Here is a 26401-nt window from a genome sequence, read left to right as displayed (position 1 = left end):
TTCTCTCAGGCATGCTTGACGGACCCATTGCGGAGTGAATCACACACTTACACAAGTCTTAAAGTTGTGGGCAGCTTTACAGTTGTCAGATTGGCTTCTCACAACAGGTGGCTGGTTCTCATCGGGGCCTTCTGGATTTCCTTCCAAAAGATGGAGAAGATGGGTCATGGCCACTGAAAGGAGACTGCATGGGGTACCAGTGTGGGCACTCGCGATGCTGAGGCGCGATGGTGGGAACCCAGTGCCAACCTGCCTGCTGGGTTATTCTCCACCTCTGGGCTGCTAGATCTACTTCCTGGATACCGTGAGTACCTGTCCCAAGCCAACACCTCTTTCCTCCTGAAGAAAGGACTGTTTTTGCCTATGTTTCAACATGGGAGAAATGTGTGCTTTATGATGGTATTTTCTGGAATGCTTGATTTTGCAGGATCCTTCCTGAACACTATTTAGAAATTGGTCAGCTCATATTTGGAGTGTTTCCTAAGTCTCTTATATTTGTTTTCCTTTAAGGAGTCATCGGTCAGGCTGTAATTGCTCACTGCTAGGAGTGAAAATGTGAAACATCCTGTCAGGCAATTAGACTCACTGTCCCTGAATTGTCCCCTTGCATGAAAAATTTCAGTTCCCTTCCTTTAGACTGAATACAAAACTGAATGTTCTTTCAAAAGCATTCCTCAGTAGTTTCTTCTTTAATGAGACTGAAAAAGCTGTCCTGATAGCAACTTAAAAGAAAACATTTCCTCCACTTACTGTTCAAACCTTTTTGCCAAGGCATCTCCCCTTCTTTTGAGGGGACAGTGATGTGCTGTTTGAAGACTTATGTTCCCTAGATTCTGAGAACAATTGTGAGAGTTCTAAACTGTAGTGCATTAGGTGCAGTTTTTTTTTTTTTTTTTTTTTGTGTGTGTGTGTGTGTGTGTGTGTGCGTGTGTGTGCGTTTGCACTTAGCTTTCTTCATGGGACCAGAGTAATTACAGGGACTATCAGTTTCTTTAAAATTGTGGTAAATATCAGGATAGTTGGTGAGATTTGTGATTCTTGAGACCTATCAGAATTTAGATCCAGACTAATCTCAAAAGATACCAAACTACAAAGAGATAAGCTGGAAGTCATCTAAAATAGCCAAGGAAGAGATGTTCCCAATTCTAACAGATCTTTCTATCTTTCTTTCCCCCAAGACTCTGTATGGTAGAACCACTAAGAGTGACTAAATAGATTCTATTATTGAGGCCAAGAAATAGTGGGTCTTAAACACACAAACAACTCATTTATCCACTTAAGGTTATAATCAGAGTTCTAATTGCACTACAAGAGTAGATGGAACATATAGTTACGGAATTGGGCTTAGGGGAACAAAACATACACACACCCTAAAATGTGGGTCACCTAACTCCTAGGTTTCTCACCCTCCAGTTAACCTTTCTGAATTGGTCACTCCCATCAGACAAAGGGATTGGCCAAGGAGTATGAGGTGAGTTGCTATCTTGCGGGTGGTAAGCTCGTGGGAGTGGGTGCTTCCCTCTCACCTTGTGGTGCACTTCAGCAGAGAGGAGCGCTTGGGGAGAGTGTGTGCTGGTTTCCAGATGTTCCCAGTCCTCTCACCTCAGGGTATTGGCATCAAGAGGTCTGAGAGATCACCCTTTCCACACATTCCCTCATCACTGACTGCATTTACCACTCCTGGTCTGACCCTTTCTTATTTTCTTTGGGAATGCTGGTGCCAGTCCTTGCCCAGCATGTTCAGACAGGTGAGGCGCACCTCAGTCTGCATGAGTCATCTCCAGCTCCATCCAGCACACACCAGAAATCAGCTCCAGGATCCAGCTTTGAATTCCAATGCATTCAGAAATTCAGGCTAGGTACAAGGAAGAGGGGACAAGTAGAAAATGGTGTTCAGGTTTTCTGGGTCTGTCCGGGGCACAGTGTTCTGTGAATGCTGGCTTGTGGAGACAGTATGGAAAAGACACATGCATGGTCCTGTCACCTTCTTATAACACCCATGGCACGCATTCATACTCTGTCTAGCAGGGAACTTTTTCTTTCTTCCCTTCCTTCACATGGATTTATTTCTTATTTAACCTAGTTGGGACCTCACACTACTTTTTACATAAGGGCCCCAGGTAGTGCAATGAAGAAGTACACAATAGACCTGGTATTAGTGAGCATTTTTGCTTAAATCACCAGGCTCCAAAAATGACCTAGAGTTTCAAATACCTTGGCCTTTTGTATCTGTGAGTTCCGCATCCAGAGGTTCAACCAACCTTGGATTGAAAACGTTTGGAAAAAACCAAATGTGTCTGTACCAAACACATTTGAACTTTTTTCTTGTCATTATTTCCTAAATAATAGAATATAACAACTATTACAAAGCATCTGTCTTGCATGAAGTACTGTAAGTAATCTAGAGATGATTTAAAGTATAGGGGTGGATGTATATAGGTGATATGCAAACATATTTCATTTTGTATGGGTTGGGGTTGGATTTTGATGTCTGCATGGGTCCTGGAACCAATCTTTCTGGGACACTGAAGGATGACCATATACTCACTTGCTCTTCTAAGAAAAGTTTCCTCTTGACTTTAAAACAAAAACTTCAAATGCTGAGCTGGGATCTTTACTCATTCATTCCCTCTCTTCAGGGATTATTAATTTACTTGTGCAACTGATGCTTCCGAAGTATTCATTTATGTACCTTATGCTCTGTGGGGTGTTGAAGAGAGAGAAAAGTTAGGTGTTCACTACCCAACTAGTAAAAACCTGATTTTTTCCTGTCTGTCCCCTAGGCAAGACCTGAGTTCTCTCAGTCTCTGGGGCTAAGAACATGGATATGCTTTGTTGACCCATTGTGACTAGCGTTTGGGCAGTGGGGTTGGGGGTGCTGGCTACAGTAAATTGGGTGGGGAGGTAGTTCCTTAGACACATTCACTCTGGGGCTACTGGATCATGCTGCATTGGTTTTCAAGTCTCTGAAGCCAACAAATATTATTTTCTCTCTCTCTTTGTCATCACTAGGTTAGAGCAGGGAGTCTGGCTTCACTCAGCAGCCTAGAATTGCTGTTTATTATTGTGTGATGAGCTAAGGTGGACAGTAGTGGGTAATTCACACTTTTATAAGGATGCACAGAGGCCAGTTGTGGAGGTGGGGAGGAGGAATTTGGGACATTGTTTGATTGCTTTTACATGTCTTGAGAAACTGCCACACTTAGTTGCTTTTATTGCTAAAATAAGTATCTTGCAAACACTTTGGGAACAAGACATGGAGCTGCTTTTACTGGGTGACTAGTTAGAAATTGAAGGGAATTTCTTTGCAAATGACAAATAATTATTTACCTCACTGCCACAGATAACTTTAGGCAAGAGTTCTTTTGTATCATATTTTTTCTCTACTGATTTTTATTTTCCATTCCTGAACCTGTTCTCCTCTCCTTGTGATCATCCCAAGCCTTGGTGTACTTAAAGAGCTCCCATGAACCTATTGGCACAGGGGCCCAATAAATACATGGCAGGCCTGATTTTGGGCAGATTAACTTGTTTCCAAGATGACACATTTTCATGGAACAGCAGTTTAAATTTCCCCAAAGCATTTCTGATGATCAAGTAATTTTTTAAAAATCTGGTGAAATGATCTTTTTTTTTTAAATTATAAGAACTCTTGGAAAGTTTAGTGTGTGTGTGTGTGTGTGTGTGTGTGTGTGTGTGTGTGTTGGGGACAGAAGGAAACCTGGAGTGGTAGTATGGCACAAATTGTTGCCCCAGTTGAACTAACCGTGGAATGCCTTTGCTTTCAAGAGAAAAATGTTCTACAGAAACCTAGTTTAGAGTACCATCCCTCTGTCAAAATATAGTAAACACCAACCTTTATCATTTGCCTCCTAAAAGTAAAGCAGGCAGATTTCCTAAATTCAAAGAAAATTTAAATCAGCGGATACAAATATCTCACTGTTAAATTTTCCTTTAACTTTTAGTACTTGCTACAAGTGCTTGGTAGTCCAGTGATGGATCTTGTAGGTTAATGGTGGACATAGATATTCATAGCTACAGTATGTTTCTGAGAGGTACTGCTTTCTGTCTTTATTTCCCCACCTTGGGTACCAGGATCCTGGATTTAGTAACCAGCGACCTATCTCACAAACAAAATGTTTCTCTACCTCTGTATAGAATTAGGGATGTCATGGAGATTCAAAATTTTGTTGACAAACTGAATACACTGGAGTATTAGAAGTCAATAATTGGAATAAAAGGAATTTAAGCATAAAATACATGGAACAACTCTGGATCTTCCACATAGGATAGAATGTGGCATTGACTTCCGCCATGCTTCACCAAGAACTGGTAAATCCCTCAGATGGGTGGGTTAGCCTTGGGGAGACCCATATCTGAAAGCTGTTTCTTTTGGTACTGTGGTTTGCTCATGTTCTTTTTGACGATTCACACTCTTCTTGTGGTATTTACCTTAGTATTCAAATTTTGGATTATTGTTCTTTTCTTTTCCCCATTCTTTCGAGAGATAGCCCACTACATTTAGGCATTATATAAAATATTGCTTGTATTTGTAGAAACTTTTCAGTTTGAAATCATGCAGAGTTAAAGTTTACTTAAATGTAGTCTTGATCAGTGGTACATCAAAGAATGTGGAATTTCTCTACTCTGTTATATAAATTATCAGCTTCTGGTTATGAGTTGTGTTGCTAAGCCTTCTTTTTATTTTTTAATTCTCAGAGCTCTGTTCTCTCTCTGCTTTGCAGAACACTTGGCTTTTGGCTTTGGCCATATCTGAGATACCTCATTCAACACTTTTTGGTGAGAAGAGAAACAACCCGTTTGGGGTCGACCTGAAAACTTCTATAGGTTTCATCACCATGGATCAAATTAGGCAGAATAAGAATGCTATGACTCCCCTTGCATAAAGTTATTGAAATTCTCCCAACATTTGTAGCAACTGAAGAAAGAAAACTTACCATATAATTATCATACCAAATGATACGCAGATTACATATACCAGACTACAATAACACAGATGATCAAAATTCTCAAGTTTTGCTCAGTTCAAAGTATGTGTTTCTTATGGTCATGCTTACAGTTTTCATTTTATATCACATACATATTTTTGATAGTAAAACTTTTCTTATATGAATATATAAAATATATCATTATCTCATAATGTCCCATGAAGAGCATCATGCCCTAGAGAAAATGTCTTGTCTCTTAGATCCTATATCCTGAATCCTCTAAGGGCGGTGCTGACTTGGAGGCCCTAGCACTGGTAGGGGAGGCATTTTTAGACTCCACAAATTACATCATATCATTGTGCCAAATACCTGACTCTTCTAGCAAGGTTAACTTTATACAAAATTTCTTTATTGACAACTATGGACAGTAAAGGGACCCTTCTCCTGAAGTTTCAGATGGTAGGTGTTATTAGTTACAAATGCCTCCTTTTGATTCACCTTCATTCATTCATGCATTTCAAACCATGACTCTTATGGAGGATAATTAGGTTTACACACAACATCAGTTAATGATTTGGTTGTGAATGCACATATCTTTTCTCCCTTATACCTTGGAGGTAAATTTCAGTATAATGTTGAAGAATAGCAAAGGGAAAGGATCAAACGACTAGAGAAAGAGAGAAACAATTTTCAAGTTGACAATGAAAACAAACCCTGTAGTCTATATTTCTGTTTTCAAATTGTAGGCTATAGTCCATTAGAAGCTTGTGAATTTAATTTAATAGGTAGCAACCAGTATTAGAGAGAATATCAAATGAAATATAGTACATATGTGATTAATTGGATATGTTAAGAGTACCTTGCTTATATGTAAGAAGGATAAGTATTTTTACATAAAGAATTTTTAAGACATAAAGATCACGTGTTTTTTAGATTTATATGTAGATACCTACAGGCACACCTATATATGTGTATACACACTGAACCATAATGTAAGATCCATTTCTTATTCCACCATCAAAAACTTTGAAAGTCACAGTTGTATATAAGAAAATTGTGGATACATTTAAGACAATTTATCCTACTTTTCTAATAATTTTTTTATGATGATTGGCTGAATATTTGTCTTGAACAACATTCATATTCCAAATTGGTTAGAGTGCCCATCCACCCCTTTACAACTCACACTGTAAGATCACGAATTCTCTATGCATAATCCCAACATCTAAGCAAATTCACTACCACACTGCCTGTGTTTCTACCACATTGTCTTTCCCCTGCTCAGACTTGCTCTACAAGATGATGTTGTAAACCAAAATACTTTTCCCCTGTTCATTGGTTAGGAAATTTAAACTCAAAGACAATTCGAAGCCTTCCTGAAAGTACCTGAGGCTCTGATTTCAGCAGGAGGCTCCCTAGACTCGTGACAGTCCTTCTTAGGTTTGACTTCACCCAGTGAGGATCTGATGCTAGATCAGGGGGCCTCAAGAGTATTGATAGAGCAGAGTTAGATCATCTCCCTTAGGCCTTCCCCTCACTAAGTGGAACTGAGGTTTGCTGAGGGTTTATTCTCTGCCTGGCCTTGTTAACCAGGTGCAGTGTATGTGTGGACTCTCTTCTCACTGTTAGATGGACTTGTCTGTGTCCTCGCTGCACATCCTTTATGGAAAGGACTGCAACTTTTTACTTTTGTTCCCCCAGCATCAGGTAAAATTTCTGGCAAATAAGAGGCACTTGGTAAATGAATCAACAACTACACTTTATGAAATGGAAAAAAAAAAAAAAAAAAGAAAAGGCTCAGTGAAGTAAAATTGTTTATAAACAGTGAAGACAAAATTGTAGTCTAGCTCTTACTGACTCTAAAATCCGTGGTACTTTCACTTTGCTGCCTCTGCCCTTCCAAGAAAATCATTCTAAGGAACTCTTATCAATAATCGGTATGAATTATCACCATTATGTATGAAAGTATAACGATGAAGATCAGGATTATCTGTGATGAGGCTAAACCATGGTAGTGATAACTTCTTGGAGATCTGACTTTGAAAAATGGAAACCTTAGGGGAAAAAAGGCAAGAAACAAAGACATGGCAACAAACAGTTAATTTCCAGTGCCTCTAGTTGATCTGTACAGTAATCTTTCCATCCAGTAGAGGGAGTCTCAGTGCATGCTCCAGTAGCAGAATATTGTGCATATTATGTGAGAAGACTATTATGAGACAGTATTATGATGTGTGGGAGAAAGTCCTCCTCTAGAACACATTTGGCAAAAACGGGAAACAATTTTGGTTACCCTTCCTGGGGATTGTGTGTGGGGGTGCTGCTGGTACCTACTACATAGAAGCTAGAGATGCTGCTAAACATCCTCTCACTCACAGGAAAGCCTCCAACAATTAAGAATTATTCAAATGCCAATAGCACCATTCCAGAGAGACCCTACTATAGAAATCAGGAATGGCTCTCCAGCTGGGCCATCTGAGTCGGGCTCTAAGTTCTCAGACTTTTTATATGAGTGACCTTGGGCTCACAGTTGCTCAATTCTTTGTGCCTTAGTTTCCCACAGATAAATTGAGGATAGTAGTAGTATCTTCCATCATATGATTAAATGAATTAAAGCAAAGAAAGGGCTTAGACTATTATAGGCTAATAGAAACTTTTGACAAATATTATTATTAAAGAAACATGGATTAAATAAGGACTGATGTGCAGTTGAACTTACATCATTCCTGGTACTTCCCTTATTCCTGTCTTCTGCTGTAAATGGGTCAACAGATGAAAGAAAGACTTTTCTTTTTTATATCTTAACTGGTTGAAAATAGATATTGATGTCCTTTTTGGGGTAGGTTGTGTGGGTGTGAATATCTCAGAGTACCCTTGCTAAGTGGTTGGTTAGCCTGCCAAGTGCAGTGTTAATGTCACTTATGTGAAATGATTCCCTTGGGCAGGACCCACCTTCTTTCTCTATTGCAGGTTAAGATCCTAATGTGTGAAAATGAAGTCCCAGGCCACCATGATTTGCTGCGTAGTGTTTATTCTGGCCACGGAATGTTCCCATCATAGACCCAAGATGCACATAAAAGTAAGTTTGACTTGTCTCTACATGATCCCAAGGGAAATCCCTCAGTTCCTCCTAGATGGCTGGATTTTTGATAAATAGCATGTCTTTTTAAATACCTTTTATATGACTATAATTTTACTCTTGCTGATAGTAACTTTCTAAGGAAGGGGATAAAAACAGGTGAAAGGTGGCAGGGACATGGTCAGGGACAGGGAATGTGGACAGGCAGCTGAAGAGAGGAGAAAGCACTGGCCTGACAGTAGCAGGACAACTTAGATTCAAATCTTGACTTTGCTTCTCACTAGGTGCACAAGTTCTTTCACTTTTCTGAGTCTCAGTTTCCATATCTATAATATGAGATTTGTTTTTAAAAATAATATTGATAGTCCTGTACAGGTATAAAAAAATGTGATTCTGTCATTACAACCAATGACCCTTCCTAGGATGCATCCATTTCTTCCTTCTAAGGACACAGTAGCTGGAGGACCACATTACTGCATTTCACCTTTAAAGTTAATACAGGCAGAACTTGTTTGGCAAATTAAAACTTCCCAAAAGATGTACCCTGTCTCCTAACTTGACCTTCAGAACCCAAGTGACTCTGTCAAGGTTAAGCCTTCATGGAGGGTGTTCTCTGTGCTCTCATCCTGATTCCCTTGGGTGAGTTCCTGCAATACCATCACATGGATCTGTTGCATGTTTTTTCCTCATCCTGAACACATTTCCTCTTCATATTTACGTGGAGCCTCTAAGTTGAGATGGGTGAAGAGACCCACAGTAAAGAGGGCCTTTGGGGATTGTGTTTTTCAGGATGGAGCAAAACTTCAAAACTCCAAAGGGAAACCGGGGACTGGAAGAATACAAGGTATGTATCTCTAGAACAGTCTTTATCCATTTGGAGACAGGGAGGGATAAAGGAAGGACTCTGATGTTGCAAGCATGTTCCCAGGCCACAGGTGTTCCAAGTAAACCATTATTTCTAACCAGTCCTCCACATTTGCCACTATTGGTAGATTTACTACATTAATACCATTATCAATGGTGTAGTCAGTGAAGTGAGTTGGCACATATTCCTGTGCACTCTACAGCAGTTGAGAAATGTACATTTTCAAACCCCAAAGGGAAGTAAATCTGTTCAAACTAATGAGCTAAACAGAAAAGAGGATGAGATTCTTCCCTCCCTTCCTTCAGATATTCTCAGGGTACTTTAATGAATGTAACTCTCTGGTGCTGAGAGGTCTATTGAAGCAATGCAAGGTGGTACCATGGGGGTGAGACTGGTCACTCTCAAGAAGTGAGATGAAAACTAAGGAGGTAAAATCATTAGTAGTAACATAGCAAAATCATGTGGCTCATTCCCAGATAGTAGGGATTACTGGATTCTGCAGTCATGGCAGGTATTGTTCTGGTGGCAAATGCATCTCTAAATAGATGTGGACTTGGAAAGAGAAAGAGGAGAGAAAGTAGTAACATTAACTGGTCCCTTGTGACAACACTTATCTAAGTGTTGAACAAGAGGCTGACTCATTAAATATTTGTAACAACATTGTAGCATCATCTCCAACCAAATAAAAGAAGAAATTAAGAACTACTCCGGTTAACTTGCAAAATTGTTATATTTGGTAGATGTCAAAGAAAAATGCAAATCCAGGACTGAGGTTGTGGCTCACTGGTAGAGCACTTGCCTAGTGTGTCTGAGGCACTGGGTTTGATCCTCAACACCACATAAAAATAAATAAATAAGACAAAGGTATTGTGTCCATCCACAACTAAAAAAAAAAAAAAAAAAAAAAAAAAAAATTAAAAAAAAAATAAAGAAAAATGCAAATCTACTTGTTTCCTATCCCAGGGAATACAGTTGTTTGGGCTGTAAATGTGGGTGCATGCCTTGACTCAAGCCAATTGGTCACCTCCTTTTATTAACTTCAACACCTTAATAGGTCTCAGCATCATTTACTGATTCCATTCTACTGCCACTATCTTAAAGGCAATTTTTCTAAGAATATTTCAACAGTTTCATTCTTAGATTCCCTGTCTTGTGCTAATCCACTTGGACCCACGGGCCATATTTGACCTGCCACCAGTTTTTAGTGGAACACCTTCATCCCCATTCAGTTACATGTTGTCTTTGGCTACTTTTCACACTAAAAAGACATAGTTGAGTAGATGCGACAGACACTCATGTGATCTGCAAAGCTGAAAATATTTACTCTGACTAGGGTAGCCATATTTAGAAAATAAAAAAATAAGATGCCAGGTTAAATTTGAATTTCAGATAAGCAATGAATAACATTGTATGTGTCATATGTACACTAAAATTTATCCCTTGTTTATCTAAACACTTTCAGTCCACCCTCATGTTTTGCAGATTTTAAATCTGCAAATTCATTTACTCCCTGAAATTTAATTGTAACCCTTAAATCAGTATTGTGTTATCATGGTCATTCACAGACATGTATAGAACAGAGAAAAATGGAGCTGCAAGATAAACATGCTCCCAGCTAAGGTTGGCCAAGGTGATACCCTGTGTTTTAGTTAGCTTTTTTGTCACTGTGACCAAAAGGCTTGACAAGAAAAATGTAGAGGAGGAAAGGTTTATTTTGACTCACAGTTTCAGAGGTTCAGTCCATGGTTTGCTGACTCCAGAGCTCTGGGCCTGAGGTGAGGTAGAACAATATAGCGAAGGGAAAGGCAGAGGAAAGCAACTCAGGATATGGCAGCAAGGAAGCAGAGTGATCCACCTCCTGTAACCACATCCCACTTGCCTATAGTTATCACCCAGTTGATCCATATCAGTGGATTAATCCTCTGATTAGGTTACATCTCTCCTAATCTAATCATTTCACCTCTGAAAAATGTTTGCATTGTTTCACACATGAGCGTTTGGGGGACACCTCATACCCAAGCCACAACATCCTGCTTTCTTGTTCCAGCTCTCATACTGTGAATGTGTCCTCTCCTGGTCTGCATAGTGCATGATTTTGCATATTTGGGCTTTTTGTTGGTGATTTCTTTTTGTATAAAATGCCTCCCAGTCATAGTGCTGAAGTGCTGTCTAGTGTTTCTCAGCCAAAGAAGACTGCGAAGTGTTTTCTGGAGAAAATACATGTGCTAGATAAGCTTTGTTCCGGCTTGAGTTACAGTGTTTATCGGCCCTGAACTCAATGTTAATGAATCAACAATATGTATTAAATAAGGTGTCATTTAACAGAAACAAATAAAACAAGGTCATATATTGATCAGTTGATGAAAATATCATGAGCAGAAGCTGGCAGGAATCTAACCTTACATTCCCTCAGGAGGGTTGGGTTAGTATTTGCTAATTCATGGTGACTTCATAGAACAAAACTCCCATGAATACTGAGAATTGATTGTATCTTAAAATAAAATTAACATTTAAATGGGTTTCCTGTATTTTACCTGGCAACTCTACTTATACAGTTCTGTAAAGAAAAGTTTACTGACTCTTGTTCTCTGCTGTTGCCAATTATCTTTCAATAACAATCCAATCATGTTTTCTGGTAACTCCAATGCTGGCACAGCGTTCAGTGCCCCTCAGGACTTAACCCCTGCCTTCCTTCCATCCTCACTGTGGGCACTTCCCTTCAGGAGTTCTGAGCTAGCTTTTCTGAATGACCTTTTTGATGCCCTCTCCACATGCTGCTGACTCTACCTAGACACCAGCATCCCAATCAGCCTGGCAGTTCTTGTTCATTGCTGTGGGCCCAGTTCAATGTCAATTCCTCTGGGAAACAATCCCCAAATTCCCAGGATGAATTACATATACTTTTCAGAGTGCCAGTGCAGAAATGATAATTTGGTCTCTCACTCATTTCATTTTCTTTTTTAGAGAAATGTCATGAACCTTGCCTCTCTTCTACCAACTGCAACCGGCCCTGTGCTAAGCACTTTCGTGGAGAAATAGGATTTACATGTCATCAAAAGAAGTGGCAAAAATCAACTGAAACATGTACAAGCCTTTCTGTGGAAACACTTTTCAAGGTGACTCATTTGCATATTTTTGGCATAGGAGCGAGTTCCCCAGGAGGTGGTAGAGAGGTACATAATGCTATTTGTTCAGCATGACAATAAGGCCCAGACCTGGGTTTAGAGTGGGTTAAATTTGTCTTTTGTCCTTTCTTTCTTACCCAAACTCTGGAGTACTCTCCCCTCTCCCAATTCTATTTCTCCTTCTCAGAACTTTTTCCCAACAAAGATTTGAAACTCCTTTATCCCGTGGTGTAAATGACTGCTTAGAGTTTCAAATTTAGCCTTAAAGGCGGATTTGCATGGCTCTTGTGTTAATCAACTGAATGTCTAGAATTAAATTTGATATCTTTCTATAATGCTTTCATCCCTTGACCAAAAGAAAGGAGAGATGTGTGATCCAGAGGCAATAAAATTCAATGAAAAAAAAACACATCTCAGTTCAAATTAACACATCCTGTTTTGTATTCTTCCACTTAGCCCCCATTTCTTTCTGTCTTCCCTTCATGTCATTGAAGCACTTGGGTCTCTGCATTTCCTGTGTGGTTTTATAAAGGGACTGCCTAGTGAGTCTGTCAATTATCATAGGTAATCATGGAATTGTCCTTGCAACTACAGTGGCATTCAGAAGTGAATTAAAGGAAATAAATTATAGCTTTGCCTTATTCAAAGTCACGTTCTAAGGCAGTCTAGGTAAAAGCATCAGGAAATGAACAAATAACTTCTAACTTGTAAATTGTAAACTTTTTGAAATTGCAATTCTTTAGCATTTGGTGTTTCAACTGCCAACCTCCAAAACAACCCCCATTTTAAATTCCATGTGGTTTCCCTTTCTCTACATCTCTGTAGAAAATCATCTTGTTATCATAATGCTGGTGTTAAAGTCACTGTCTTGAAAGTAAATTCCAAAGGGAAGGTCAATCAGTATCTTGATTTCTGTAGGAATTTGATGGAATCCCCTGCCTACTTGTGACCCTATCTAACCTTCTCTACTTCTCAGCACTAAAACCCCTTTTTAGGATCACTTGCTTCTTTTCCATGTGGATTGTTTGTACTTTTAGTTCCTTTAGTCAGTCACTTGCCAGAAACTTAAGCATTCTTAATAAAACAACATTCTTTCTTTTTACACAGGACTCAAATGGGGTATCGCGCCTTTCCATGGCAGCATCTTCTATACCTCTACATATTCTAGACTTTCGAGCTCCAGAGCCTGTTAAGAGTGTAGCTCAAGGAATCTGCAAGAACTGCCCCCATGATTATGCCTGCATCATTGATGTTGTGAAATCCTCAGAGGCCACATCTGGAAATATTGCATTTATAGTGGAGTTATTGAAAAATATTTCTACAGATTTGTGTGGTAGTGTTACTCGAGAAAAAATGAAGGTACTCTTAATTTCATTAAACTCTGACAATAGTTTTTATTAAAATCTTACACTTTAATAGTTTCAGATGTCCTTTTCAGGGTCAAAACTACAACAACTATTGTAAGAACATCAGGCATTTCAATTTACTTTTGCACATTGACTTATTCTTCTGTACGGAAGTTTTCCAGAATTTAGAAGATTTTAAATACATAGTGATGACCATGAGCAAGTCGGAGCTTACTCTAGTGTTTCCAAAATTATATGTGGTAGAGCACAACTGTTCTGAGGAATGTTAACAGAGATTCCATTATTTTTTGATACCTGGGATTGAACCCAGCGGCACTTAACCACTGAGCCACATCCCCAGCCTTTTTTGTATTTTATTAAGAGATAGGCTCTCACTAAGTTGTTTAGGGCCTTGCTAAGTTGCTGAGGCTGACTTTGAACTTGTGATCCTCCTGCCTCAGCCTCCTGAGTCACGGGGATTACAAATGTCAGCCACCATGCTCAGCTCGGAGGTTTCATTTTGAAAGGCAGCACAGCACTTGCAGGAAATTCTGGGTTAAATGTAGGTTTCCTTATGGCAGATGTTGCAGAGTCTTTGGTGTGCTAATGAACATTGGTACTTGTTATTAAAGGGAGGGATATAGAGATATGGTATGCAAGGTTGTTCAAACTTAGATCACCAAGGAATTCACCATTGCTCCCCTCCATTAAACAATTGGTTGTATCTCATGAGAAAATTGGGTTCTATATCCTCTGGTTTAGAGATGTTGCCTTTGGTAATATAATAAAGCAGGTGAGGTCTATATCATATGTAGGTATATATGTACATGTATTTATATATATGAGTTCTTTTACTTTTCTTCCCTGTGTGCAACCTGACTTGTGTGAGACTCTAATACAGAGAATTCAAAGAGAAATATGTCAAATAAGAGCAGATAATTAGATCTTTAGACATTTCAGGTTTTAGAAATGGATTTTGTACAATAATGGACTTTCCTCCACTGCAGAGCTATGGTGAAGTGGCCAACCACATCCTGGACACAGCAGTCATTTCAAACTGGTCTTTCATTCCTGACAAAAATGCCAGCTCAGATTTGTTGCAGTCGGTGAATTTGTTTGCTGGGCAACTCCATATCCACAATGAGTCTGAGGACATCGTGGATGAGCCCTTCATTCAGACAAAAGGCTTTCACATCGATCCCAACAGCACAGAGAGAAGTTTCAATTTCTCCATGAGCATGGATAATGCAACAGAAAGCATCTTAGGGACGATAGAAATTCCCAGGCAAGAGCTACAGAAACTGCCACCATGGAGCACATCCCAAGCCATCAGCATAGCTTTTCCAACCTTGGGGGCCATTCTGAAAGAACCCCACTTGCCAAACATGAGTTTTTCCAGACCCATAAATGGCCTGGTACTTTCAGTCATTTTGCCAGAAAGGATGAAGGAAATCTTATTCACCTTTGAAAAAGTTAATAAATCCCGGAATACCAGGGCACAGTGTGTTGGCTGGCACTCCCAGAAAAGAATGTGGGATGAGGGACCATGTGAAACGACAATGGATGTCAGGGACAAAGTGAAATGCCGTTGTAACTATACCAATACGATGATGTCTTTTTCCATCCTAATGTCCCCCAAATCTGTGATGGACAAAGTCCTGGACTACATCACTTGCATTGGACTCAGTGTCTCAATCCTTAGCTTGGTTCTTTGCCTGATCATTGAAGCTACAGTTTGGTCCCGTGTGGTTGTAACGGAGATATCATACATGCGTCATGTGTGCATTGTGAACATAGCTGTGTCGCTCCTGACCGCTAATGTATGGTTCATCATAGGCTCTAACTTTAGCATAAAGGCCCGGGACTACAACTGGTGTGTCGCAGTGACATTTTTCAGTCACTTTTTCTACCTCTCTCTGTTTTTCTGGATGCTCTTCAAAGCACTGCTCATCATCTATGGAATACTGGTCGTTTTCCGTAGAATGATGAAGTCCCGCATGATGGTCATTGGCTTTGCCATTGGCTATGGGTGCCCGCTGGTTATTGCTGTCACAACAGTTGCTATCACAGAGCCAGAGAAAGGCTATGTGAGACTTGATGCTTGTTGGCTTAACTGGGACAATACCAAAGCCCTCTTTGCATTTGCCATCCCGGCCTTGGTCATTGTGGCTGTGAATCTCCTGGTGGTTTTGGTTGTTGCTATCAACACTCAGAGGCCTTCTATTGGCAGTTCCAAGTCTCAGGATATGGCCATAATTATGAGGATCAGCAAAAATGTCGCCATCCTCACCCCATTGCTAGGACTGACCTGGGGTTTTGGAATAGTCACTCTCATAGAAGGAACTTCCTTGATATTCCATATAATTTTTGCTCTGCTTAATGCTTTCCAGGTAAGTTCCAAGAGGGAGATTTATGTGTGTGTGTGTGTGTGTGTGTGTGTGTGTGTGTGTGTATATAATTTGGTTGGATAGAAAAAAAGGCTATGATTTAAAATTAAAGAACCCAAAACATTCCTTCGTTTCCTGCCACATCTATGGGTTAGGGTTGTGGCCTCTCTTACCCTGTTCACTGTCAAGCTGGATTTATCTGAACCAGTTGGTTGGGTGAAAATCTCCTTCCTTCTGTCCTCGGTGATCCTCCTGTATCCCTCCTAAGGTTTCAACACTAGAAATCAACCTTCTCTTACAGGGATGTGTGAAACTATGCTCACATTATGCCTCAAAACAAGCATGATTTTATCTTTTCCAGTGGAATAGCCATTTTTCAGTAAATTAGCCATTTTCTGTAGTATGAAGAGGGTCCTTGGCATTCACTTTGGGTGTTAACCAACAAGGAGTTCTCATTTCTCTTCCCTGCTAGTCCCTGTGAAATAAATCTAAGTTGTTATTGAATGAAATGGATCTTATCATGTTTCCTGGTTTGGGGAAACAAATGGTAAGGTCTCAGTCTCAAACTTCTCATTTGTGAAAGAAAGATAAGAATCTAAAATGGACTCTACCACAATTGGTTTGGCAAGATCAACTGTCTGAGAGTTATTTTACTCTCTCCTGCTACTCAGTTTGTATATCTGGGACACTGTAATTAGCCAAATTGCTTTCTATGCCTATGAGTAATAAAAAATCTGGCAAGTCCACAGTCTTAATTATGCTGTTAATCAGGGGTTGGCAAACTATGACCTACTGCCTGGTTTTGTAAATAAGGTTTTACTGGCACACTGTCATGCTGGTTTTTTTACCTTTTCCCCATGACTGCCTTTGAGCTACAATGATACATCTGAGTTGCTGCAGCAGAGACTGTATGGCCTACAAGCCCTAAAGTATTTACTATCTGGGTCTTTGCAGGAAAAAAAATGTCCTGACTACCACTTTAAATTATAACAATATAACTTAATAAAGCAGCAAAGTATTTCTATTACTATGCCATTATTACTCTATTTCATGTGGGATCCAAAAGATATGACAGACTTAAAAGAAATTCTAACTCAGATCATTTACATATCTTACTTAGAATTCTTTCTTTTAAAAACTACCTTCATTAACTAGTTAATTTCTTTTCCCCATGTTTTATTGGTGCATTATACTTGTACATAATAGTGGGATTTGTTGTTATGTATTCATATGTGCATGAAATATATGTATAATTTGACTGATATCATTCCCCAGTATTTCCCCTTTCCTCTCCTCCTTCCTCCTCCTGGTCCCTTTCCTCTATAATACTGCTCTTCCTTCGATTTTCACAAGATCTCCCACCTTTCTTTTCCTTTTTCTTTTCTAGAAAAAATATATTACCCTTGACTTTTTGTTAGTCAGTATTCTTTAATAACTATGCAGCACATTTATTTCACTCTTTCTGTTGCATTACTTTAAAGAGAAACCTTTGCTTCAAGTTTCTTTCTTTCTCTCTCTTTTTTTTTTAAATCAAAAGCTCTTGGATTCACATGCATTGTCCCACTAGAAAAGTTACTCTAGTGAATTCCATCTTCTTTCTTACTTTGTAACTCAACTAAACTCCAGGATGTTTTGTTATATGTTTCTTTTTCAGATATTTTTTGTATTTCTCTCTTTTTCAAAAAAATTTTTAGATGTTGAGAGACCTTTATTTTATTTATGTGTGGTGCTGAGGACTGAACCCAGTGCCTCAGACATGCTAGGCAAGTGCTCTACCACTGAGCCACAACCCCAGCCTTGTATTTCTCTTTTCTTGAAAGAAAGAAAAATACCCACTTTGTTTTGTTGCTTTGTTTGGGGGCTGGGATTGAACCCAGGATTTTGCATATGCTATGCAAGTGCTCTGCCATCCCAGCTGTATCTCCAGTCACCCCCAATACTTTCATATATATGATTCTGTTTTCTCAACAAGCTATCCCTGTGACTCACCTTTAATATTTTTAGTTATCTGGTGTTTCTTTACCATGAAACTGTCTTTAGATGGTGAAGAGATGCTCTTGGCCTCTCAGATCTTTGCAGCTTTCTCTTTCTTTCATACAAAAAATTCTACTAGCTGACAGCCCATGATTGTATATTTACTGAACGTTAACTGCAACTCAAAACAGACTAGAAAAGAAGTTTCATTTTCTTAAAACGACTTCCATGATTGTGATTTTGAATTATAAGTTTCTGCTTCATGTGTGACTGTCATCATAAGTAGGAAGAGCTACTACAACATTTGGAAAGAAAGATTTACTAAGGTTGAAAACTCTATTCTACATCTGTAGTCATTCAATAAACACCAAGACCTCTCATGCACAGTCCCATGAGGGTACTCCTCATGCAAGAATGGAGGTAGACTCAAAGGAAACACTCATCAATGCAATTTTATCTGCATCAGTTTCTAATGTCCAGTTGCTGCCCTAGAAGTTATGGAGAACAGTGGTATTAAAATAACAGCTGAGGTACTGTTTGAGAAGCTATTCTTTATGAATCTGTTGAATTTTACCACAGGGTTTCTTCATCTTGCTGTTTGGAACGATTATGGATCACAAGGTAATTTGGATTTGCTTCATTCTTTGCAGATGATATCCATGTGGCTAAAGGAAGTAGCAACATGAGGCAGTTTGATGGGAGGGCATAGTCCAGAGAGTTTAAGAGGATGGCTCAGGGCATCAGCTATGAGGACAGAACTGTACTCTGTCATCTCACTCTTTATCAGGTCAGCAGGAGGCTGTGTAAGAGAATAATTGGTGAAAGGAATAGAAACCATGATCACAAATTTAATTTTAATCCTAAATCTAATTATAACCACACCTCAACTTTTACCTGAGTCATATTATTTGCCAGTCACTATACTAAGTCATCTGATGTTGCTTTTGCCAGGGTTACTGGTCTCGAAGTTTCAGGACAATTCTGAGATGGGATTTTTTTTTTTCTCTGATGTCTGTGAGGTATTCCTCGCTGTCATTGCCTTTTTTTTAGATAAGAGATGCTTTGAGAATGAGAATGTCTTCTCTGAAGGGGAAATCGAGGGCAGCAGAGGTAAGATTTCAGACACACACACGATATGGACAGTGTTCTCCCCACTCATGCAGAGATAACTAGTGTAGCTCAGTCCCCAGGACTGTTAGCAAAGAGAATCAATAGGGCACCTTTCTTTCAGTCATGGGTTAATTTTATAAATTGGGAGTATCTTGCTAAAACAGAACTTCTGCAGAATAGCTTATGAGAGAATTTTTCATATTGCGTGTATTTGAGCTAGACATTTGGGCCCATTGAGATAGGACCATGTGAACATAAGATCAGAGATTTATAAAAGATGAGAGGCAGGAAATGAGAGTTGAATTAGAAGTGAGATTCTAGTGCAGTTCACTCTTTCTATGGTCAGGGAAGTTAAGATGGAGCCTACTTATTAGATTTGTACAGGGTCACCCAGCTTGGTGAGAACTGCTCTGTTCATTGAGGAAGACTTTGATCTGACTTTTTGTCTTTTAAGGCACTGATGAAAATTGCCAACATGGTCACATTAATTAAAACGTACTTTTTCAACCAAGAGATTCTTATTAAGAGCTACTTCCTTGAAAACAAACTTTATGGATATACTGAAAGTCACCATTTAGGAGACTGTACTTGTACTGAATATGACTTTCAGTACCACATTTATTCAATTTTAAGATAGGCGTTTTCTTTACCTTTTAGCATTTTAAAAATTGGAATGTATCCTACAATCAATTAAATATGTAATGGCTTAACTGGCAAGTTTTTTGTTATTTTTTAGCAAGGCATAAAAATAATGTAACTGACACCCTTACGTTCAGTGAAATATTTTAATTCCTTGTAGTTGTTTGTCATTTTCACATATTTATTTCTAGGAAGGCTACATATAACATAAATACATAAATATAATATGTATCTTTTTGTCAGTATCATTACTCATTGCCACCTCTATTATTTTCTTCCCATTTAGAATGCGTCATTAAGTCCGACCAATGGATCTAAACTAATGAATCGTTGAGGATAAAATGTGAGTATTAAAAACTCAAGGAGAGACTTCACTTGAAAGTTGTATTGAGCCACTCTGTACACAATGGCCTGCCACACGATGCTAGAATGAGGTGGGAGGGGACTAGAGGCCATATGTTACAGAAAATAGAACTTCTTTATTTCCTGGCACATAAATGAAAAGGTATATATTTCCTTTAAACCCTATGTCATTTGCGTTTAAATGACCAGACCTTAAGCACCTAGGGTGTTTGGTGAGCACACTAACCCACAGGCTAAAGCCAGTCCTTAAGTCACAATAGAAAATTAGGGCTGATACGTAACTGGGGCAGGGTGGACGGGTAAGGGAAGAATGGAGGAACGTTGGATTGTGTAGAGGGAAATGTGTAGAGGGGAGGGGGCGGGGGAAGGAAAGATGGTGGAATGAGACAAACATCCTTAGCCTATGTACGTGGATGATTACAAGAATGGTGTGACTCTACATCGTGTACAGCCAGAGAAGTGAAAAGTTGTACCCCATTTGTGTACAATGAATCAAAATGCACTCCGCTGTCAGGTATAACTAAATAGAACAAATGATAAAAAAAGAAAAAGAAAAATAGAGACTGAACTCTGGAGGAGGCAGAATTCCAACGGTGAGAAAGAGTGCAGGAGAGCAGAGCAGAACTAGCAATGAACATAGAGGCCCCCACTGTGGGTGGAGACTCCTTTATTCCAATAATCTAAGGTTTAGTTAGTTTTTAGCATCAGGACTGAGATAGGTCTATCAGGTGGCCCCAGGATGAGGGGAGGAGCGCTGCAGAGATGTGAAAACCAGCCAGTTCCTTTCAGGGGTAGATTCTGAGTAGGAGAACCCTATCTCCCCCCCACCCCCCAAATATCTCTTTATTACACAAATATTGCAATATAATTCTTGGATTACTGCTTTGTATCATAAATCTTTTGACACTATTCTGCCATGTTCTATGTTAAGAAAAGCTTTCATAATTATTTTAAGGTACAAATATCAATAAAATGACAACAATATAAAAAAGAAGAAACATGAATTTAAATATTTCAGAAGCTCCCCATGCTTTCAAATACATTAGCAAAATTCAAAATGTGTTCCTTCAAAAATGTTCATTGTATAACTCGATATCAAATTTACTTTCATTTGATAAAATATCCCAACTTTTTTCATCCATGTTTACTCATTTTTATAGGGATAATTAAAAATATTATAATCATGAATTTTATTTCCCAATTTTTATTAATTTAACCTTTTTTGAGGGTTATAAAATTTTCATATTTATTGTTTTCAAAAAAGTGTATGTAGAAAGTTCATATAAAAAATAGGAAAATAAACTAGAGTTCCTAAGTTTTATATGCTGTTTCTTTTGGTCCGTGGGAGGAGGCACTCAACAAATGCCTATCTTGGAAGGCAGAGAGGGCGACCTCGTTTTTATTGAGACCACAGCTGCACAGCGCCCTCTGCTGTTCAGATGAAGGGGCGGGCCTTAAACATGACTGGAACAGGTTGTTTTGCTCAGTGTGATTCCAGGGGCAACAGGAAGGCTTTAAGTTTTTCCAAAATGTCTTCTACTTAATAGTGTAGCCCTGAAATTCACTTAAAAGGATGCAGAGTTCATTTCATAATTAAAAAAGAGATGACTGAACAAATACTGGAAGAGAAGCCACGTGGTTTACAGAGGAAAGTTGTGAATTCAGAGCAGCAGAGTCATTCTAGAGACTAAGTTCTCAGACTGGGGAAGAGAAGAGAGGGCACTGAACACCCAGTTTAGGGTTGGAGGAGCAGCTTAGGGAAGGCAAAGGGCACAGAGCAATACAGCTGGAAGATAAACCTTCCTCCTCATCCCCTGAGCCTCATTTCCTCATATGTAGTCAAGGTTAGTAATAGCACACACCTTGCAGGAGGGTTTCAGGAGTAGATGAGCTAAAACACGTGAGGCCCCTAGAACACCTGGCTCAAATCATATTGTCAAGAAATGTCAGTTGTTGTTCCTGCTACTAACAAGTGTTCCAATCGTCTTGCCCAGAATGCCCATTTCTCACTCTTTTCCTGGGTCTTGGGACTGAGAGGTAAGCTCCAGAAGAAGAAGGACGTGGGAAATAGTGTGAAATAAGGAGGACAGCCATGGTGTCTTGGAGGACCTTCTCCTCTTACCAGGAGTGACACTCAAGCTGAGGAGAAATCGCAGATGCCATTTGATGAGGAGACTTTCAAATGACGGATCTACTGACCCTTTGACTTATTCATGGCCTGCAGAAGTCTGGCTTCTTGTCACCCTTGGCAAGATTAAGGAAACATGCAAACTGTCTTGTGGCCTCTATGACAAGCCTTGTTGGGACCTTGTTGGCGTGGGCTGCTCTCATTTCCAGAGTTACCTCCTGGCTCCCTGACTCAGTCATCCCTCCCTCTGCATGACTCCCGAGTGCTTCAGGGACAGGGGTTGGATCCAATTTCAGTGACAAGGGGGTAAGAGTGTGAGACTGGGTGTCAGGGTAAACTCTGAATACACTTTGGAAGTGGCTTATTCATGGTAGGTTTCATAAAGATAGGGAACAAAGGAAAAGAGAACTATTCGATGTGTTTATTATTTAAATCTATTTTAGACCTTGAGTAAGATAATTTAGCTTTTGGGATCTAAGTTTCCTTAGTTGCCTGTTTGTGAAACAGGAAAGATTCTTGTAGATAGTATTGTGTGTTTGTATACCTGCACACAAACGTGCATGTGTGTGTGTGTTTATGTGTTTGTGTATGTGCATATATTAAACCATTATATGTAAAGAAACTTCTGGTTGTTATTTTAGAAATAAAATGAATATGATTACCTTTCACAACTTGCTCACAAGTGAGTTCATTGAAGATGGACTTCTCCAATGATAGCACAATGTTCCTGGGTATCAACCTGTTACCAATTCACCTCAGCTCATTGGCCAGACCTATGGGAGGTTTGGGAATGCACTCCTGCCATGTGCCCATGAAGTGAGAACCTGGAAACATTTGGCAAAGGACACGACCCTGACTTGCCTTTCAGAGGTCTCAATGAAATTGTTAACACTGGTTTGTTTTAAACAGCAAGGCATTCACCAGGACTGAAGATGAGGTAGCACAATTTGTATAAAACAGATGTCTTACAAGCCACTTAGTCAAAACTCTTTCACAAAACAAATCAACAAAAAAATGCAGTGAGTACTTTTTTGTAGGGTTTCAGTCAAAATCTTCAGTATTGGTTTAAAAGCAAAAAAAAAAAGAATATTTCGCATCAAACACTAATTGTTCAAAGGATGAAAATTTTTAGTAGTTGCAAATTATTTCTCATTATTAGAATAAATGTTCACAGGAAAGATGTGAATTTAATTTCAGATTGTAAAATATCTGTGCATTAGTTTATTGATTCACATTTCCTTCTTGACTCATACTTCTATGAAAACAACTTTTATTTCTTTCAATCCAGAAATTCCAGAGCATTGTGTAATTCCAAGTCAAATAGTTGCCTTTAGTTTGGTAGATTTATACTTGGTTTTTATAACAAGGTCAAATTTACAATTTCCTTATGATAATTCCACTTAGTCTCTTGCTTTTTTATGTATTCCTAAGTGCTCCGTCTTTTTAGCACATATTAAGAGAAATATGGTGCTGCAGTCAATTTTGCAATTACACTATAGGTGTGTTTCCAAAATTCACCTTGCTATGCAAAACTGGCAATAGAAACCACAGAGTTCATGAGTAAGATGAGTCAGGGATGCAACATGCCAAAGCTTCATCAAAAACACATGAAAAAGATAATGAATAAAAATAGTAACACGGTTCTGCTCATGTTAAATGGTTAAGAAATACACAAATATGACAGTAAATACAGTACTTTCCTTTGTAAAAGACCTGTGTTTTGCTTTTGGAAGTGGCTGTTTGCTAGTTATTGTGAAGGAAGTTTATCTAAAATTGACAGAAAGTCATTACACAGAGGTGGATGGGTGTGGTTTACAGCAGCTGGTAAACTGGTTGATGTTTGAACCATGTGTGTGTGTGCACACGTGTGTATGAACTCTTGCATGTTTATGTACCCCCCGGCTTCATTCATGTGTATGCACTTTTCTATGTTCTTCTAATGTTTCTTCCAGCTAATATCACACATAAGCAAACAAGAAATTTATGCTATATCCACTTGATTCCCTAGTTCGTTCATCTTTTTAGAACAGATTCTAGTTTTTAAAACAATCACTAATAATAGCAAAATTGACCATGACTCAAGGTGAGCCACCATAAAGAACAGTGATTCCCACCACCACAACATATTAAAACCCCCTGGGAAGCTTCTAAAATCTGTGAAAGTCATCCCCAGAGATTCTATTTTAATTAATCTTTGATGGAGTGCCTGGGTGCCTTTCTAGGTGACAGAACAATAAAAGAGAAAAAAAAATTATTGCTCAGTAATTTTAATTCAAGCAAATATTTTTGTTGATTTCTTGCTATGTGCCCTTACTGTGAGGGGTACAGTGGAGAAATTAAAATCTCTGCTGCTAGTCTTTTTCTTATGACCAAATGTCTATCCATGAAAAACATGATATGATATAAATCAATGGCAACCAGTGTGGAATTGTTACACAAGAACTTGGTGCAACAAATGCTTCAGAGAATTGAGAAATTGCTGTGACCAGGAGTGCACTGGGACAGCAGAACCAGAAAAGCTGGAATCAGGGTGGGTGGGGCCTAATGGCTGGAAAGGATTTGAACTGATAAGGCAGGTGCTTATTTTAGGCAGGGAGGAGAACACCAGCACATCAGAAAGTGAGAAGAAAGAAGGCCCTTGTGGAAGACTATGAAGAGCACCACCTAACCCGAGTGGAGAGCCAGGCTAGTCACAAGGGGAGGATATGTTGGATTACTGAGGCATAAAATGGCGGACGGCATGTTTGGCCTGATCTGACAGGGCATACTAAAGGTAGTGAACAGCATAGCACTGCTTTTTGTTCATGTGATCGAAGTGGTTGCTCACATAAAACCAAGCAGAGAAATGTGTGTGTGAGAGGGTGGGGGTGGGGAGGAACCCGGGTGGAGCGTGGGGAACATTTGTTAGGAGGGTGCCGGCACAGGTCCTTGGATGAATGTTGGGCTCTGATTCCATCATCTAGGCTCAGCCTGAGGCAGAAGTCTTGCCCTGAGCGACTCAGCTTGAAATAAACATTTCCCCCAGGAGTTTCTCCCTCTTGGCGATTGTCATCTTTGGTCACAACTCAGTGACTCTATGGATGTGATCTCCTATTTTGGCTGTTTAAAAAGAATCCATTTTTAAATTCATATGTAAGAAAATGAAATTAGACCTCTATCTCTTACCCTGCACGAAAGTGGGCCAAGGACCTAGACAATAGACCAGAGATCCTGTGCCTACTAGAAGAAAATGTAGGCCCAAAGCTCCATCATGTCTGTTATGGTTTGGATGAGATGTCCCCCAGAAACTCATATGTGAGATGATGCAAGAGGGTTCAGAGGAGAAGTGATTGGGTTCTGAGAGTCTTTACCCAATCAGTGAATTAACCCTAATGGGACTAACTGAGGGATAACTAAAGGCAGGTGGGGTGTAGCTGGAGGAACTTTAAGTCTTTAAGTCACAACAGTGAAAAAACTGTTTAAAACAGCTTGGGAATCAAATTCCTTAGTAAGACTCTGAAAGTGCAAGAAGCAAAATCGAGAATCAATAAATGGGATGGTATCAAACTAAAACTCCTTCACCACAAAGGAAACAATCAAGAACATGAACAGAGAGAGCCTACAGAATGGGAAAAAATCTTTGCCACCTGCACCTCAAATAGAGCATTAATCTCCAGGACATATAAAGAACTCAGAAAACTTAACAACAAAAAACCAAATAACACAACCAATAAATGGGCAAAGGAACTGAACTGATGCTTCACAGAAGAAGAAATATGATCAGTCAGCAAATACATGAAAAAATATTCAACATCTCTAGCAATTAGAGAAATGCAACTTAAAACTACACTGAGATTTCCTCTCACTCCAGTCAGAAATGCAATTATTAAGAATATAAATAACAATAAATGTTGACGAGGATGTGGGGAAAAGGGTACACTCATACATTGCTGATAGGACTGCAAATTGGTACAACCACTCTGGAAAGCACTATGGAGATTCCTCAGAAAACTTGTAATGGAACCACCATTTAATCCATTTATCCCACTCCTTAGCTTATACCCAAAGGACTTAAAAACAGCACACTATAGTGATGCAGCCACATCAATGTTTATAGCAGCTCAATTCATAATAGCTAAGCTATGGAATCAACCTAGGTACCCTTCAACAGATGAATGGATAAAGAAAATGTGGTAACATATATACTGTTTTAGTCAGCTTTTTCACTACTGTGACTAAAAGACTCAATCAAAACAATTATAGGAAAGATTTATTTAGAGTTCATGGTTTCAGAGGTCTTAGTCCATAGAAGACCGGCTCCTTTACATGGGGTTTGAGATGAGGCTGAACATCATGGATGGTAGAAGAGTTGTGGCAGAGGGAAGCAGCTCACATAGTGACCAGGAAGCAGAGAGTGAGGTCTCTACTTCCCAGATACAAAAATATATCCCAAAGTCATG

At 39.2% G+C, this 26401-nt stretch overlaps 1 protein-coding gene across 4 annotated transcripts; it reads left to right on the top strand.

Annotated features, from left to right (window-relative positions):
- Nucleotides 1-2: 2 nt before the first annotated feature.
- Nucleotides 3-22627, top strand: Adgrf4 (adhesion G protein-coupled receptor F4). Of its 4 annotated transcripts, none has more exons than XM_047557193.1 (10): nucleotides 25-304; nucleotides 7917-8025; nucleotides 8815-8869; nucleotides 11855-12063; nucleotides 13123-13374; nucleotides 14369-15751; nucleotides 18302-18343; nucleotides 18773-18832; nucleotides 19758-19814; nucleotides 21829-22627. In XM_047557193.1, exons 2-9 carry the CDS (start codon nucleotides 7939-7941, stop codon nucleotides 19803-19805), a joined length of 2136 nt encoding a protein of 711 aa, XP_047413149.1. In that variant the 5' UTR covers nucleotides 25-304; nucleotides 7917-7938; the 3' UTR covers nucleotides 19806-19814; nucleotides 21829-22627. The 4 variants fall into 4 exon arrangements, with proteins under 4 accessions (XP_047413151.1, XP_047413149.1, XP_047413152.1 ...); XM_047557196.1 differs by having other exon boundaries at nucleotides 31-304; nucleotides 11855-12006; XM_047557194.1 differs by lacking the exon at nucleotides 25-304 and adding an exon at nucleotides 4188-4332.
- Nucleotides 22628-26401: the final 3774 nt, after the last annotated feature.

The sequence above is a fragment of the Sciurus carolinensis genome, chromosome 7 (assembly GCF_902686445.1).
Source record: "Sciurus carolinensis chromosome 7, mSciCar1.2, whole genome shotgun sequence".
Classification (NCBI taxonomy): domain Eukaryota; kingdom Metazoa; phylum Chordata; class Mammalia; order Rodentia; family Sciuridae; genus Sciurus; species Sciurus carolinensis.
This window is presented reverse-complemented; position numbering and strand designations above follow the sequence as displayed.

Excerpts from the sequence above, each read along its gene's own strand:
- Adgrf4 (XM_047557193.1), top strand. The coding sequence starts at position 7,939 with ATGAAGTCCCAGGCCACCATGATTTGCTGCGTAGTGTTTATTCTGGCC. Across the intron at positions 8,870-11,854 it reads GGGGACTGGAAGAATACAAG|AGAAATGTCATGAACCTTGC; the intron begins GTATGTATCTCT and ends TTTCTTTTTTAG. Across the intron at positions 18,344-18,772 it reads GAACGATTATGGATCACAAG|ATAAGAGATGCTTTGAGAAT; the intron begins GTAATTTGGATT and ends CCTTTTTTTTAG.